The sequence below is a fragment of the Limanda limanda genome, chromosome 12 (assembly GCF_963576545.1).
Source record: "Limanda limanda chromosome 12, fLimLim1.1, whole genome shotgun sequence".
Taxonomy (NCBI): domain Eukaryota; kingdom Metazoa; phylum Chordata; class Actinopteri; order Pleuronectiformes; family Pleuronectidae; genus Limanda; species Limanda limanda.
In genome coordinates this window covers 20,890,496-20,907,126 of record NC_083647.1, presented here as the reverse complement: position 1 = coordinate 20,907,126, position 16,631 = coordinate 20,890,496, and the positions used below count along the sequence as shown (strand labels likewise).

The 16,631-nt window shown below is 44.3% G+C and overlaps 1 protein-coding gene across 1 annotated transcript in view; it reads right to left on the bottom strand.

Annotated features, from left to right (window-relative positions):
• Positions 1 to 2,671: 2,671 nt before the first annotated feature.
• The window catches only part of grin3ba (glutamate receptor, ionotropic, N-methyl-D-aspartate 3Ba), a 75,891-nt gene continuing 61,931 nt past the window's right edge, over positions 2,672 to 16,631 (bottom strand). The window contains exons 9-12 of the mRNA XM_061083171.1: positions 7,178 to 7,329; positions 5,837 to 6,001; positions 4,637 to 4,704; positions 2,672 to 3,620 (exon numbers count right to left, since the gene is read on the bottom strand). Of these exons, the coding sequence (XP_060939154.1) occupies positions 2,672 to 3,620; positions 4,637 to 4,704; positions 5,837 to 6,001; positions 7,178 to 7,329 (1,334 nt within the window). The remainder of the gene's footprint in view (positions 3,621 to 4,636; positions 4,705 to 5,836; positions 6,002 to 7,177; positions 7,330 to 16,631) is intronic.

The window sequence follows — 16,631 nt, the reverse complement described above, 5'->3', positions numbered from 1 at the left end:
GTCAAAGCTCAGCAGGTATAAAAGCTTGAGCTGATCCCGATGCTGTTTCTCAGACATGGTCGACCCTCTGCCTGTTTGTTCAAGATGTTTGTTCATTTTTTAAACCTTAATTTTCTCAAAATAAGTTTTGAAAAGTCAGTTTGGGCTTTAAACTGTTTCCACACTTGTTTCTGTCATTAGCAAAACATCCTGAACGACTTTGATTGAAACGTCATCTGCAAAAAGAAACATTTAATACAACTTCTGACTTCATGAACATGTATACCTGCAATGAAATGAGTGTATTAATGAACATGTCTATGGAGCTCAGACTGATAATATGAAATAATTAAAGTTACCTTTCTCTTCCCTCTGTCCCTTTAGATAACAAGATTCCACTCAAAATTAGATAATGCAAGTAAATAAGTATATAAATGTTTATTTCAAAACATGAGAATGATCATTTATGATAAAATTTCAATAATATGCTGATACAATTTTTTTTTCTATAAGGGGTAAATTTTAAAATTATTTCTTTAAATATCCAGTACCACAAGTTCTTTCTCAATAAATTTCTAAAATATCTTTTTTTTCTTCTTTCTCGTAGACACCATGGCATGTGAACACGATCACGTCACACCACAGCAAAGTTTGAAACGTTGAAATAGACATCAGTAAGTGTTTTAGTGTCAGTGATGTCCGTGTCTGTAGCTCAGACCATGAAGCATCTTTAATCCAGCAGGTGAGATTCCATTAATGGAGCAGGAGTGACGTCAGAGAGGGCTGATTCCCCCCCCAGGTCCGTTTAAAGCTGCAGGAGAACAGCAGGAACAAAGAGCAGCTTCCTTCAGCCACAAAAAGTCAAGTTGCTTCGACTTATTTATTGTCTCTGGATCCAGAAACACTTGCAGCGTCCATATCCGCGGGAAGCAGGGATGCAGCTCCCCCTGGTGGTTGACAGAGTAACTGAGTCCCAGTGCAGCCTCCTCTCTGCCAAGTGTAAACAGTGAAAAAAGTGTCCATCTACTTTAATGATTACAGGAAAAGAAAAATACAAAAACAGAAAAACCCACAAGGTCTCACTGAGAACTCACCCAGATCTGCACGGAGCTAGAAAACTGTAATAGTTTGATTTGTTTGAATTCATGCACGTTACGGCCACTGAGTGAAAACAATGTTGTCAGAGTTGCATGAGGTGTTTGAAATTAAATCCAGATTGATGCCACTTCTTTCGTCCACCGTCCGGAGCCGCTACACAAACAGACGGATCAGATAACTGAAGGTTTCCAGGAGTCTCCACATAAACACAACTTTTTTAAATTCGGAAATAGATCAAAAAGTTCTTCTTTACCCACAGCGACTGCAGCAGCTTGAATAATGGAAACACGTTTAAACACTGACCCACACGTACACAACAATCACCCTCGGCGCTGCAGTCAGTGATGGGCACATTAAAAATTAATATAACCAGTAATGAGGAGGGGATGGTTTAGCCGCGAATCCCCTCAAAGACGACCTACGCTGGAAAATTTTGGCCTCACAGGAGACAGACAAAAAGTTGAGAAGTGAAGCGGTACATGCAGAGATAACCCGGCCCTTTGTCTGATGCACGGGTCAAAGTTCAAATACGACGGATCTTACATTTCCCAGTGGCGCTCTTTTCATTAGATTCTCCCTAACCCTTCACAACCCCTGTTTTAATGCCTTTCTTCCTTTCTTCTTTTTGTATAAAGTTGTGCAGCCTCCGAAACCCTTTCGCTGTCATCAGGAGTTATTTTCCAAAACTTAAAAGTTTCTTTCTGTGCCACGGAGACTGTTTTCAGACTGAGTAAAACTAATCATGACGTGTATTTGGGTAAAACCAACCCTTTTTCTCCACTAAAACGATAAAAAAAAATCAAAAGCCTCCTGTCAAATCCTGCCTCGAGTCCCTTTTTTCATGTGGAACCCATCAAATCACAGGGAAATTAGCATCTCAAAGCGCTGGTTTGGCAGCGGCTCAGTTTGCAAGACATCCTTTTTCAATTTCGCCATGTTTCAGAAAAAGAGACGGATGAGATGTACTTGGACAAAACATGTATTTTGGGCTCCTACTCACGATGGGACCAAGGTTACGAGGTATTAACACACAAAAGGCTTTTTTCGGGGGGATCATGGAGCAGATTGCTTCAGGACAAAGTCGCTTTTTCCTCACTTTTCTTTTATCATTCACATTTCGGGAAATTATTACTCACATTTCTCTTTTTTTTGATGCATATTTAACTTTATCTCCTGCCACTGGCACTCAGTTAACAACTGGATGTTTCCGGTGCATTTTTCAAATTTGGCAAACTTGAATTCCTCTGTACTTTTGGCCCGACGTGCTTGCTTTTCACTTAACAAAATTAACCGTATTATTTATGATTTCATGGATGATGCAGACATTTTTTTTTTTTAATCAGCTCTTAAATTGCAGTTAAAGTTTGTTTTAGTCGTCGTTGGAACTGAGTATGGAAATAACTCTTGTGGAAAATTATTAGGTTACAGTAAGTAATGGTGTCAGTTAACATATATCGGACATTTTTCAGCAAGCTTCCCCCCCCAGTGGCGTCGGTTGACATATTGAAAGTTTTCAGCCAGCATCCCCTCAGCCGCCATCTTCCCGCGGTTATGCATCTGCACTCGTCCTTTTTGTAATCTCCTACAGGGACGATCAGGTTCCACTGCTCACACCGGATTGGTTGGCTTTTGTCCTCTCCAAAGTGTTCATAGTGCGTGATAGGTTAGCCTTCTGCCGGTCCAGGCTGGAAGTGTTCCGTGATTGGACAGCTACGATCCCTGCACCTGGTTGGTTGACTCGACTTCGCTCCAAACTGGTGGAGGTGCGTGAGTGGACAGTTCTTTCTCCCAACTGGTTCGGTCTCCCTCTTTCCAAACTGTTGACTGTGTTTAATTGGCTGCTCCTCCCGTGCTCCAGGGTCCCGGGCCCAGCTGATTGGTTGGCCCTTCCTGTTTGATTATTCAGGGTCTGCAGTTGGCTGGTCCTGTCTCTCTCAGGGAGTTTGGACTGAGTGCTGCTGCTTCTGTCTGTGTTAATAGTTTGTGTCCTCTGTCTGTCCTTCTCCCGCTCCAGACTGGTGTCCCTGCGCACCAGGCCGCTCCTCTCTCGATCCAGGCTGGTCTGGATCTCTGCTCTCCGGGCCAGAGCCTCCCTCAGCTGGGTGCGGAATATCTCGATCTTCCCCTGAAGCTCCTGGAGCTCCCCCTCCCACAGGCTGGTCTGACCGGGCCTGCCGCCCAGGGGCGTGAGAACCAGGCCTGTGGACGCCAGTGACGAGACCGGGCCCCCGTTGATGTGGAGGCTAATTTGTGGGGGGGAGCCGAACCCCCCGAGGTGGCCCAGCCCGAACCCCCCCAGGCCGAGCCCGGGGCGGCCCACCATCCCGGGCCGGCCACGCACCGAGGCCGTGTGCGTGCGCAGGCGGTAGCTGTGCAGGGTCTCCAGGTCAAAGTGCACACGCTTCTCCTTCGGCTCGTGGGATGGCGAGGAGTTGGTGGTGTCTCCGGCTGTGGAAGGGGGGAGGGATGTGGGGGGAGATGGGGGAGGAGGCTGATGGTGTTTCCGGTGAAGGGTGCAGTTCTCGGAGATGCAAGAGGACGGGCTGGTGAAAGAGGAAGATCACAAGTATCTATTAGCAATATGCAAAAACAGTTAAATGTATACACTATATATAAGTGCTGTCAAACGTTTAAAATATTTAATCGTGATTAATCGCATTTATGTCATAGTTAACTTGCGATAAATCGCAATTAATCGCAAATTTGTATCTAGTCTTTTTTTTCTTTTTGTTTTAATGCTCTTATCAACATGGAAAAGTGGATTGGCTTGCTTAATGCAAATGTTTTATTTTATTGAAAAACAACATTGCCAAACAGGGCGGTAGAAAATAAAATTATAAAGTGCACATTTCAGGTAAACAAGGACTCAGCCTATAGTGCAGTTAAACCATGGCTTAATATTTTATTTTTGTCAAGTTTGCTGTGAACATAGCACTCAGGCCTCTTATTTCAGAAACAATGAACCATAACAGTTAGGATACCAATAAAAGGTAAGCCTACTACTTCTTTGCTTTCAGCCAGCTACTCAAAAGCGAGAGCGAGAGCAGGTCAGACTAGATCCGAACAAAGATACTGAATATTTAACTGACAGCACTACTATATATATATAAATATGAGGAGATTATGTAATTAGTCTGCGTTCGCTTATTTGTTGATTAATTGCCGAGGCAGCGCTGCCTGAGTGACAGTCTAGTTACCATTTGAGGCCTACTTCATCTTTTTTTTTTACCATAAAAAGATTATCAACTGCAGCGTGAGCCAAACTATCTGATTTAATCATGTTAATGTCACTTGCATAACTTTTACTACATGCAATTCGTCTTTAGATCACCGATAAAGCTGTCACTGCCTCCGTCTTAAAAAGTAATGTTGTTTATCAAGTCGTAAAAGTGCAATAAAATCTGCAAGTGTGTTCAGTCTGATTCCACCTGTTGGATATTTAGATCTGGAGGCCTAGGAGATGCACCTGGAGTTTTCACAGGTAAATAAGCCACATTGATGCATTCAACTCTGATTATTACCAATGACATATAAATATTAAGTCAATCAACTTCTTTACTTTTGGTCGTGGCCGGTCAGCTCCTTCCCTACGTCCTCGTACGTGGTGTGAAGGGCTCGGTGGATCTTCTGCAAGCAGAGAAGGAAGAGAGAGAATAAAAAACAACATGAGCAAACTCCAGATTAATAAATGAGCTAAATGACAAATTGTAATCACTTCACTGTCGCCGAGATAAACCAGCGGAGACGATGAATCTGAATTTCTGAGAGCCATTACTCTGCAGAACATCTGCGACAGCTATTCCTCACAGATCCTGCTGTCGTGCTCCTTTGAATAATTTAATCTAACAATTGAAATTCAATAAGAGACGCCGTTCCGCTTAGAATTTCGAGGAGGTTAAAGTATCGGTTGCTTAAACCCTTTTTGATTCAGCTACCCGAGTGCTTAGGTTAAGAGAACATCTTAAAACCAAGTTATTAGGTATCGCTAAGCTTTCCTCCTGCCAGTGTGCAGATCTGTCTCTGCAGATAGGATTCATCTTGACAGACTAACTCAGATGTCCTCCTCCTCAGACAGCTGGTTTTGTGATGGATGCTGGAGGCGGCCGAGGAGTGTTTGCCCTTTTAAGAATGATACAGAAAACAAATGTGAGCAGTCTTCATGTTCACGGGGCTCGTTCCATTTTTCCTCTCACGAATAATGCCACCGGCGCCTCGGTTGGTAAAGGCTGGAGTTTCATAATAAAAGCAAAATATGACCTTTAAATTCTCATTTTGTGGCTCCTCTGGTGTCGGCTGTCCTAAACAACCCAATTCTCTCACAGGGTAATTGCAAGCTCTTCATTATCAGTAATCGTTGAGTGTGTAAAAATGTATTTAAACTTAATTATTTCCTTGAAAACAAAATATGATTCAGTTTCAAAGAAGATATTAGTCTCACTCAGGACTGTTATGATTTCCCAACAGTAGAGGGCGCAAGTCAACAGCAAGAAAAGAGCCTACTACAGGGGGTGAGGACGTCTCACCAACAGCAGCATGCTGAGTGTACACACACACACACACACACACACACACACACACACACACACACACACACACACACACACACACACACACACACACACACTACTAGAGTTACAGCTCACTTCACAATATTCAAAGGTCTGTGTTTGTACGCATGAGATCCTTTGCTATGGTGGAACAGAGTCTGTGTCTGTGTGTGTGTGAGTGTGTGCACACTCACAGCATGTGTTGTACTCACCTGGCTTGTGTGCAGCCAGTACATCAGTGTGTTAGTGCGGCGGAGGCGAGGGATCACCAGGTGATAGAAGGTGTGTTCGCCGGCCAACGTCAGCAGAGCTCCAACCACCCCGATACACAGCAGCACAAACAGGCCGGAGAAGTGCTGGATCCCCATCTGTAGAGTCTGAGGGGGGGGCACACACACACGCACACACAGACACACAGACACACACAGACACACAGCGAGGTGGGAGAGTGACACAAATTAACAAAGACTTACACTGACAGAGGGAAATGCAGAGATTGATGAGTCGTATCTACACAATCACCATTTAAGGCTCTTTTTGTGATTATGGAATTGATATTCTGATTGTGTGAGCTCACAATAATGGGATTTTTTCCTTTTTTTCACAGGAGCAAGGGCAACAGTTTAGAAAGAAAGACATGTTTGGGAAGAAAGGGACGTGGAGAGGTAAAGCAGGGGAGAGAGAGCGAGAGAGAGGGGGAGCGGGAATAGAAACTGAGCAATGGAAAGAAACAGCAGCCAGTAAGAAGCTGATAAAAATAGCTGATGGTTAATTGAAGAGCCGTTTCTTCCCATTTGGTTTTGCACACGTCCTCTCTCACACAAACGTCTATCTCAGTCGAGGCTTCTCGAGCCCGGAGGAAACGGACGAGGGAGCTTTTCCACTGCTCTCTAATCGTGTTCCCTCCATCCGGCTCATTTCGGCACTGCCTCTGATGGCAATTAGCCCCATGCTGACTCGACAAATTCATCAGCGACAACACTGACCTCCTTTTGCTCCCAATCCAGAGGGCTCTAATGCCCACATTGTTGGGAGTAAGCCCACTCTTTAAGACTTCAAATGGGATGGACGGCTAATGACTGTCTGATGCAGGGAGAAGTTAAGGTTTTTCATTTCATTTGGAGGAAACTTAGGCCTGTGCGGCTGCTGCGCGTGTTGTGCTGTACGATTCCACTTTGAAGTTGGATTTAAAAAGGGACGGCCGCGGGGATTTGTATAGTTTGTTCACAAACAAGCGATATAGATACGGCGTGCTCTGTCTGGAGATAGCACTTCTTTTGAAAAGAGCAAAATGAAAGAGGGAGAGCCCTCTGTTGTGGCCCACAGGAGACACAAATAAGTATCGACAACCAGACGCTACGTGTCTATAAAGTCTGGCAAAGGTCAGTAAAAGGGTTTAAGTTTATGTGATTGCATGTTTTTGACTGTCTGCCTGGCAGCCAATCCCGTCTGCGTCCCCAGAGCAAACTCATTTATAAGAGCACAAAGGCAGGGGGGGCTTTTTGCTTTTTACACACACAGTACACAAACGCCCTCTCTGACCAATGACTTACCTCGGTGACGGCAAAGACTCTCTTCCCGCAGGGCACCACCTTATACCATTTGTCATGCAGCATGTCCATGAATCCCTCAGACTTGTAGCGACTCACAAACTCCGACACATTGCGGGTCAGAGGCGAGCCCTGGGGCAGGCCGATGCCGTAGCCTGAAAGACAAGACGCATACAGATGTAAATGGCCCAAGCTGTAGGTAAAGAGGTGAGAGCACACGTCGTGTCTAAGGAGAAGAAAAGTGTCCAGGCAGGAAAAAAATCGTAGTTTGCCAGAAGCAGTTCAGCAAAGGGCAGATACCTTCTGGAGGAAAAGCAGATTTATGGCTTTGCAGGTTTCATTTTGAATCTAAATCAACCAGGTTTTCTGCAAAGTCTGATGCATATACTCTGCAGATACACTGTGTCCCAGGGTTCTTCCTGGTATAGGTATAGAGCGGAAACAAAGCACAGCTGGTGGACGTGTCCCTTGTGGTATAGATCATACACTCCTGTGGATCAGATTCTGGCTTTAGGTATAAGAAGTCTGTTCCTCCCTCTAGGATCAGGGATGTAAACAGTGGTGGCATCTGTGGATTATGGGGAAGATGTTGTCAACCTGAGCACATGGAGAATGGCGCGCTTCTCTATTGCATACCCTTCACATGTTTGAGGGTTCAGTCTTGCCCATGGACTCTGACAGAGCCACAGATTGAACCACCAACTCTCTGTATCGCCCATCTTGGCATAAAGCTTTAAGACACCATGTTCAGGCGTTAACTTCCCTCTTTAGGAGAAAATGAGCACTTGATTTCAATCCTGAATTCAATGCTGACCAGAGACTATGATTGCAGCAGGACTGCTTGACATATAGTATTGAAAAATGTTTACCCTCATCGATGCTGCTAAAAACCTTTATCCCGATGATGTTTTCCTACAACTTGACATCTATTGCACTTCTGTCCGTCCTGGGAGAGGGATCCCTCACATGTGGCTCTCTCTCTCTGAGGTTTCTACGTATTTTTACCTGTTAAAAGGGTTTTTAGTAGTTTTTCCTGACTCTTGTTGAGGGTTAAGGACAGAGGATGTCACACCATGTTAAAGCCCAATGAGACGAATTGTGATTTGTGAATATGGGCTATACAAATACAATTTGATTGATTGATTGATTGATCGCCGACGACCTGCTGTCCTTCCAGAGCTGCAGCAGCTGAGAGGAGACGACATGCTATCTCTTTCCTTGGGATCCTTGCGATGCGTCCTAAGATTCGACAAATATTACACGGAAACGCTAACTGCTTAGTCTGAAGCGCACGTCGGTACATTCTCTCCACCATCTGTCACCATCGGGGCCATTTTTCGTCCTAATATCAAGCCGCCCGATGCCAGCTTGAGGGCTGGCGAGGGATCAAGCCTGCCCCCCCCCTCTCTCTCTCGGCTCCCTTCAGCGGATGGGCTGCGAATATGCTCATATTTTACCTGACTGTGCTCCTTACAGGCAGTTACATTTCATTTAGCTGCAGTCTCATGGCTGTGCTCAGGCCGGTGGTGATTTGTTATCCTGTCGTAAATCACCCATGTAAAACCCCTTGAGTTGGGGGGGGGGATTCAGGTTCTGCTCTGAGGAACTCGTAACTCAAGATTTAAATGTAGTAATGTCAGAAATGATGCTTTCCCTAAATGTCATGAGGCCATGAAGATATTTCTTTCCATTTTTCTCACCTGTACATCACACCCGTCTTCCCCTGTCACCTCCAGTCAATTTTACTGGCTTCTTCTTTTCTTTTTTAAAATCTTAGTACTCGATAATTCTCATTTTGTTAGACGTCATTTTTTGTCAGCGTTTTCAGACAGGTTCCCATGGAGCTCGCCTGAGGAACTTTAAGAGGTACATGACACTTCCTACTACTGTACCTTTTTATTCCGTTTTCTACAGGCGGGTTTATGACACGTACCTTGAAGAAGAAGAAACCGTTTCCAGCTATACAATCTCTTTGGTCGCCACACTTCGAGAATTCATAAAAAAAAAAATAACCCGCACAGCATCAAAAATAATTGGATTTCCTACCTGTCCCCTACCCTGACCTCACCAGCGGAGCCGTCAGTGGTGAAACACTTATCGTCGTCAGATCCTCGGCCCCTCGCTCACTTCACGCTCATCCCCCCCGGTTACACATACAAGACCCAGTTTCATAGCGAGGCCAAACAAAGTTCAGTTTCCCTTCATCTGCATGGGAACCTGCTAACATGCTGACGCTACAGCTCCTGTGTGGATCCTGTTCTGGTGTTGTCTGTTTTCTCCCTTGTACAGTATGGCTATCGAAGCAGCTTTTCCCGGATGTATTTAGAGCTATATTTTGTTTTCACAGCCGTGACTGTGAAGAAAGAAATCATAATGAAACTAGAATTGCACTCAGCGGAGCGCAGGCGTTTGTCAAGGCCCAACAGTCCCCTTACATTCAAATCAAGCTGCAGCAAATCACACACACTCATGGATGTCAAGTCTGTAACTGGGCTTGATTTTTTTTCTTATTACCATCAAGGTCCATGATTTATTATTTGGGAAAACAGAGAGAATGTGGAAAATCTTGCAGTGTTAAAGAGAGGGAAAGAGAAATCCTGGATCCGCCCCCTGATCCGGATCCACACCAACATTTAATGGGTTTCCTACCTGATCCATAACTCATCCTACCACCAGGTTTCATGGAAATGTTCAAACCAACCAACGAATAAATGGGTGAAAACATAACCTCCTTAGCTGAGGTAATGACTGAAATGTTATCAAGTTATACCAAATTGACCACACTCAATGATATCAATTCACTAAATATACCCAAAGATCCTCAAATTATTCCCTTTGGAAACTGGTTAAAATGTCAAAACAAAGCTAAAAGTTATAGAAAGTGATTAAATACATCTCTAGATGCGGATCAACAGCCAAACTGACCATGTCCCGTTTTTTCCAACCAAGCAGCTTTTTGCTAGCCTGGGTGCCAGACGAACTTAGCCCCGCCCACAACATTTTCGGTCGGGAAGTTCGGTCTGGAGTCGCTCTGTGGGGAGAAATTATCTCCGAACAGATGCTGTTCGGACCAATCAAATTGTCAGGGCGGGCTTTATACGATGATGGACAGATCAACAGTTACGTAATCAACTACGTCATCAAAGAGCGCTTGGGTTGACTTTGTTTTCCACAAACATGCCTGCCGCTGGAGAGCTGAGATGTGTAAATGCTGCCATTGAGTCTGTTTTAGGAGACATCGACAGCGCATTCATTTTGAAAGAGGAACAGAGGAACGTGATCAAGGCAGTTATAGATCGAAAAGATGTTATTGCTGTCCTTCCTACGGGATTCATACGTCACATACTACGTTGCTCTGATTGATTGTAGGTCTATCCAATTGAGCGAAGAGGCATTTTTTTTCCTGGTTTGGTTGAAACACGCCCCATAATCACAGCCCAATGGAGCGGTCTCAGACTCATATTCTGACTAGAATCATGAGTATGACAACGTCAGGCTACATCCTACCACCAGGTTTCATGGAAATCTTTAAAACCAACCAACGAACTAATGGACAAGGGTGAAAACATAACCTCCTTAGCTGAGGTAATGACTAAAATAGAAGTAGAGCACATACAGTACCTCTGGCAAGGTCCAACCATCGCCTTAATGTTATCAAGCTGCACCAAATTTAACACACTCAACGCTATCAATTCACCAAATCTACCCGAAGATCCTTGAATGAGTCCCTCCGAAACAGGTGAAAACGTCAAAACAAAGTTAAAAATTAAAGAAAGTGATTTAATACGTTTCTAGGATCAACAGCCAAACTGACCATGTCCCGTTTTTCCAACCAAGCTGTTATTTTGCATAATCCTGTTGACAAACAAACACTGAGGTGGAGATGATTAAACAAAAAAAGTAGTAGATTTACAGGCCGCTCAGTTTAAACCTGTGCAGTTACAAGCATAGTTTGGCACCGCAGCAAAGTAATGGCGCTCCTTGCCTTTACGCCAGAGCTCTAACTTTTAAAGAGAAACACAACATTTGTTCCACTACATGCAACTAACAGCTTCAGTTGTTTGTTGGTTATACTGCCGAGTGATATCGTTTGCATGCAAAACATACAAGATGCTCATAAAACGCTCGGGAAAACACTGGAGGTAAAAACTCATCAGGTGCAGACACGGATTTAATAGCTTTAAAAAAAAACAAAAAAAAAAACATTTTAATTACGCTGAAGGCTGTAATCCAAATCATTATTATCATACATTAAATATTCATCTGTAGAAAAGTTTTATCGTCACTTGACCGCTGTTGCCTGGGATTTACTTGTGAAAAGTAAAACAGCAGCAGTCTGTGGAGTAATGAGACCAGACACCGCAGTAAAACACGTTAAAGTTACGCCAATAAAATTATAGAACTATAATATTTTTAATTAAGAAACAGATTTAAGGACTTTTTTTTCACCCACCACCCGCTGTTTATTGCTCTAATTTCACTCGCGACACATGCATCTGTCTTTTTGCAGAAGATGAAGAGAGAAATGCTGCAGAGCTCCTGCCTGGACTTTGATAAGTGCATCTGTTTTTTTGCATTAGAGCCCACATCCCTGTCGGCAGGTCCTCGGTAAAGATAATGTGCCCCCCGGCTCCGAGTCAAAAGACCCTCTCTCCGAGGTTTATTGCAATACGAGACCACCTGGGGTTGTTTGTTTCATTTCATCTGTACTGCAATCAGATACGCAGCCAATGCCAACATTTGTTTGTGGGTGTGTGATTGTCTCAGACCTGGCAGCTCTTTGTGTGTGTGTGTGTGTGTGTGTGTCAGTGTGTGTGTGTGTGTGTGTGTGTGTGTGTGTGTGTGTGTGTGTGTTGGCCGTCAAGGTGTGCGAGTCCGATGGCGTGCGCGGATGTAATCGGAGAACGGCGTAACTGTCACACTCTGCTTCCCACATAACGCACACCGTCTGAATTTACCTCCCGTCACTCCCACCCTGCATCTCCTCTTCCTTATTTCCTCCCGCTCCCTCCATCATCTCTCTCATCCTCCCTCCTCCTCCCCTTCCCCTGACCCAGGTCATTTCGTTCCCACCACCGCCACCGCCGCCGCTTGTCTCTCCCTCAGTTAGTCTGCTGCTTATCTCTGTCATCCCTTCACTTTTGTTCAATTTCTGCTTCACTTCCTTCTCCTCTCTATCTCTTGGCTGCTCTCCCGAGTCCATTTCTTTTGTCCCTGTGCGTCTGCTGTCTTCTTCCTTCTTGTGTTTTTTTTTCTCTCCGGCACACAGGCAGCCATCTCGATCCCGCATTTTCTTGAGAGCACTCAGTCAAATACCGAAACACAAGTGGGCAGCCACTTGTCATTTGTTTTATTTTCCCCAGACATCCCCATATTCCATCACGCGCCTCGAGTCCCCGAAGCTGTCACTCAAATCCCCCCCCCCACACAGCGACTGACTCAGACACACCCGTGCACTTCAAGTCACAAAACACCCGATAGACAAGACTTCATAAAAAAAAAACTGCTTCCTTATTTTACAAACACAAATCACAACTGCTTCGATGTGAAAGGTGCAAAATGTACTATATCTCATGACTTTCAAATTAGAGTTTTTGAGAAATAAGCAGCATATGTTCTTTCCCTTTGATTTCTATCAATGAAGAATGAGTTTCCTATTCGTAGCTTCTACTGCTCTTCTATTGAATACTGCAGAATATATGAAACACATAATAATTGTCTATTATCTACTGTACTAGATGATTTTCTGCAAAATTGGTGCTGGAAAAAGTGCTATAAATCAATGGGATACATGATTGTCTGCAACTAAATATATTTCATTGAGAATGTGTAATCAGTTTTTGGTAAATGCGTTGATCTTAAACATGTCAAACTGGCAAAACGTCCCTAACAAGTGTATTATCACACTTTTACACTTAAGAATTAAAATCATTCATCACTTATCATCAAATGTGTTGCTGATGTCTTTTAATAAAGAAATAGTTTCAATGCAACATAATTAGTATTACTTGTCAGTGCAGCCTTTAAGAAGAGGCGTGTTTTTCAAATGGTGCAATTTTGCATTGGATTTAAACACACACACACACACACACACACACACACACACACACACACACACACACACACACACACACACACACACACACACACACACACACACAGCACAAGGAGAGACAGGCTTCACTCCTGCCAGACGTGAGCCGCCCGCCCGACAACCGTCTCACCCCGGCAACAAAATCTAAATCCTTTGCCAGCACAGCTTCATTTTGATCTTCAGACACGCTCTGTCCCACTTGACTGAGCTTGTGTAGACTACCTATGCACACACACACACACACACACACACACACAGACACACACAAGTAAACAGTGAGTGGCTGCGTATTCAGCGGCAATATTATTAATGGGGTGTGTCTAGGCTGTCGTAAACATCTCCCAGCAGCACTCAGAGGAAGCAGAAACTCCCACATCTCCCTCCACTTAAGAGGCCTGAAGACTTTCAGCAGAGAACCTCGGGCTGCAGAGACTCCACGGCCCCAATCCCTCTCTCTCTCTCACTCCCTCTCTCTCTCTGTATCTCTCTCCCTCCCTCTCTCTCTCTCTCTCTGTATCTCCTGACCACAAACCGCTCTATAAATCCTGCTGGGCATCCTCACATAGACCAAATAACACTTCCTCTCTTTCTCCCCTCCTTCCTTCCTCTCTCTCTCTCACTGTGTCCTCTCCCTCCCCCCCTCCCTCCCTGCCTCCCTCCATCTGCTCGGGGTGAAGGTTTGTCTTGATTAGGGGACTCTGTTGGCTGCCTCTTTTATCACTCGCTGTGCAGAGAGGCGCAAACTGGCAGTGGGCAAATGAAAGCCCTCTATCTCCTTCTTGTGCTCAACTCCCACCTCGCTCGGCCCCCTGTGCACCAGCCCTTTCTTTACCTGTGTTGTTCTTTCTCCTACTTTTTTTTGTCATCTCATATTCTGTCTTCTCTCTCTCTCTCTCTCTTTCTTTTTTCTACCACCTCCTGTGTTTTCTTCTCACATTTCCTGCCTGCTTCTCTTTCCTGCACTTTCTTCCTCCACCTCATTTGGGCTCATTGAGTTATTCACTCCCTTCCCTCATTCGTTTCCTCCCTCAGACCGTGGGGCTGAATAGCTAACAGAGGCTGTGTGGATATTTCTGTTCGCCTGGCTTTTCATGTAGACTCTGAATCAAGCAGTCATCAAACTGACCCACTCTCCATTCCAATGAGACCTGCTCTCTCATCCGCACGCTGGTGAGTAATGCCACTGGGCGATCCCTCTGCTCGTTCTGTCGTGTCCATTCAGGAGAAGCAGCAGATAGTCTCCAGTGGGCCAGGGTTGTACCTTGAGTAGTGGGGGTGTCTGGATTCATGGCCGTATCCTCCGGAGGACTCGGGCCCACGCAGCCGACACCGGCTGCATCCTTCATCGGGCTGCGTCAGCCCAGCAGAGATGAGGCGGCCTGGTGGTCCCATTCCATCACCAGCTAGTCCCGCCCCTTTCAGCCATCGCTAAGCAACAGAGCTTTGGACGTCAAAGTTCTTTGGTTGATTAAAAAATATTGAAGATGTTTGTTTTTTTACTTGATGGAGCCTCAGTTGCTCGGGGGATGGAAGGACATATTTGAAGGATCCTTCAGTTCCTGACTGGTCGATGTTGACGTCATAATAGTCTCTGAGATCCTTGAAGCCATGAGAACTCTACTTTTTAAAAATTATTAATTTGTTTATAATTCTGTTTGAGTGCCGTGTCGTCTCCCAATTAAATGTTCAGACATGACATGTTTATGTTATGAGCCAAAATGTTAAATTCTGTCTTGGATGAATAATAAAATAAAATAAATAAATAATAAATAAAGAAGGATGTGTGAGACACAGCTACGGTCATCACCCTGAAACAGCTTTAAAAAAATGGGTGATGTTTCCTTGTCACTGGTTTATTGATATTGTTGTGTGTGCGCTGACTTGACAGTTTAATCCTCACTTCTCTTTCTAACAACAGAGTAAAAACCATCTCAAAACCACAACAATATGGACGTGTACTAGTATCTGTTCACTTTCTATGAATCAGCATTCACAGCTCAGTAATACAAGGAGAAAAGACTGAATGGGATAAAATAACTGAAGAAGTGCACACACGTATGCATCTGTATCATATTCCAGAAATCTGTCTGTCTGTCTGTGGCTCTCATATCTTCAGACTGTTCATCTCTTCAGCTTCACACTTGGCGTCCAATTCGATGCCATTCGGACACAAGATATTGATCAATATTGATGAACTCAAAATAAACCGTTGGACTGATTCACTTCCTGTGATGAGTGACGAGTCCCTGCAGGGACGGCGTCAATATTCCAGAAATCTGTCTGCATATCTCGAACCATTCATCTCATCGGTTTCACACTTGTGCATCTGTACTTGTGTCACGTTAAATTCTGTGTCATTTGCAGACAGCGTACCACAGCTCTGTAGCAGCAGCCACTGGGAGTCGTAACGTTAAGTAGAGTTGTCGTAGGTGTGTTCATGACCCCGGCAAGGATGAGTGATTTTCCAGTTTCGGGTTCTCTAGCTCCACCGAACTTTGGATGAACAGATAAAAAGCTGATTTAGCAGTTTCAGAGAGGAAACTGGAACCAACCGCCCTGTTCCAACCAGTCATGTTTACAACCCTCACGACTGCATTAATGAATATAAAAGCACTTTGGTGCACACGCATTAGCAGACACGCTATTTTTTTTTCATACTTGTAAAAAAGCTTTGTGTTGGAGGTTAAACGCTCGAATCCTCACTTCAATGTCACCTTCGGAAGGCGAACGCGTGCAGATGGCATGTGACTGGGAAACTGTAAAACTTCTCCTAATGGCTGGAACCTTTTTTATTTACCTCAGTGAAAGGGGGCCCCGGTCGTTTTATTGGGACAGGGTATAATTTCTTCTGACAGATTGTCAGCAGCCTTTATTTCTAACACTGACACAATTTACTGCGGCTCTGTAATAAAAACTCCCACAAGTCAAATCTATTCTTATGAGTTCGTGGAATACACACATCAATTATGGATACGACGACTTCTTCTGTTTTTACTGTCATCGGTGATAGGTGAAATAACGCAATAGGCAAGAATGATCATGTGTTCATTATATATGCATCTGGCGGTAGTAGTTGTATGATGCATTTACTTTAACAAAAAACATGATTTATTACTTGTTGTTTGTTGGCAGTTAAAATATAATGAAAAAACTGGTGCAGATTGAAATTCGACCTTAATGACCTTCTGACCTATTGACTCACAAAATCAATGTAGTGATGCAACCTGCAATTAGGGTTTCCTGGTAAGTTAAGGATTTCATGTCGGAGCATTCAGGGTATTATGCCTGTAGCTGGTACGTATGGGACAACATCTCCCGCGTCGACCATCATCCATCCATCGATTATTTATACCCATGATCCTT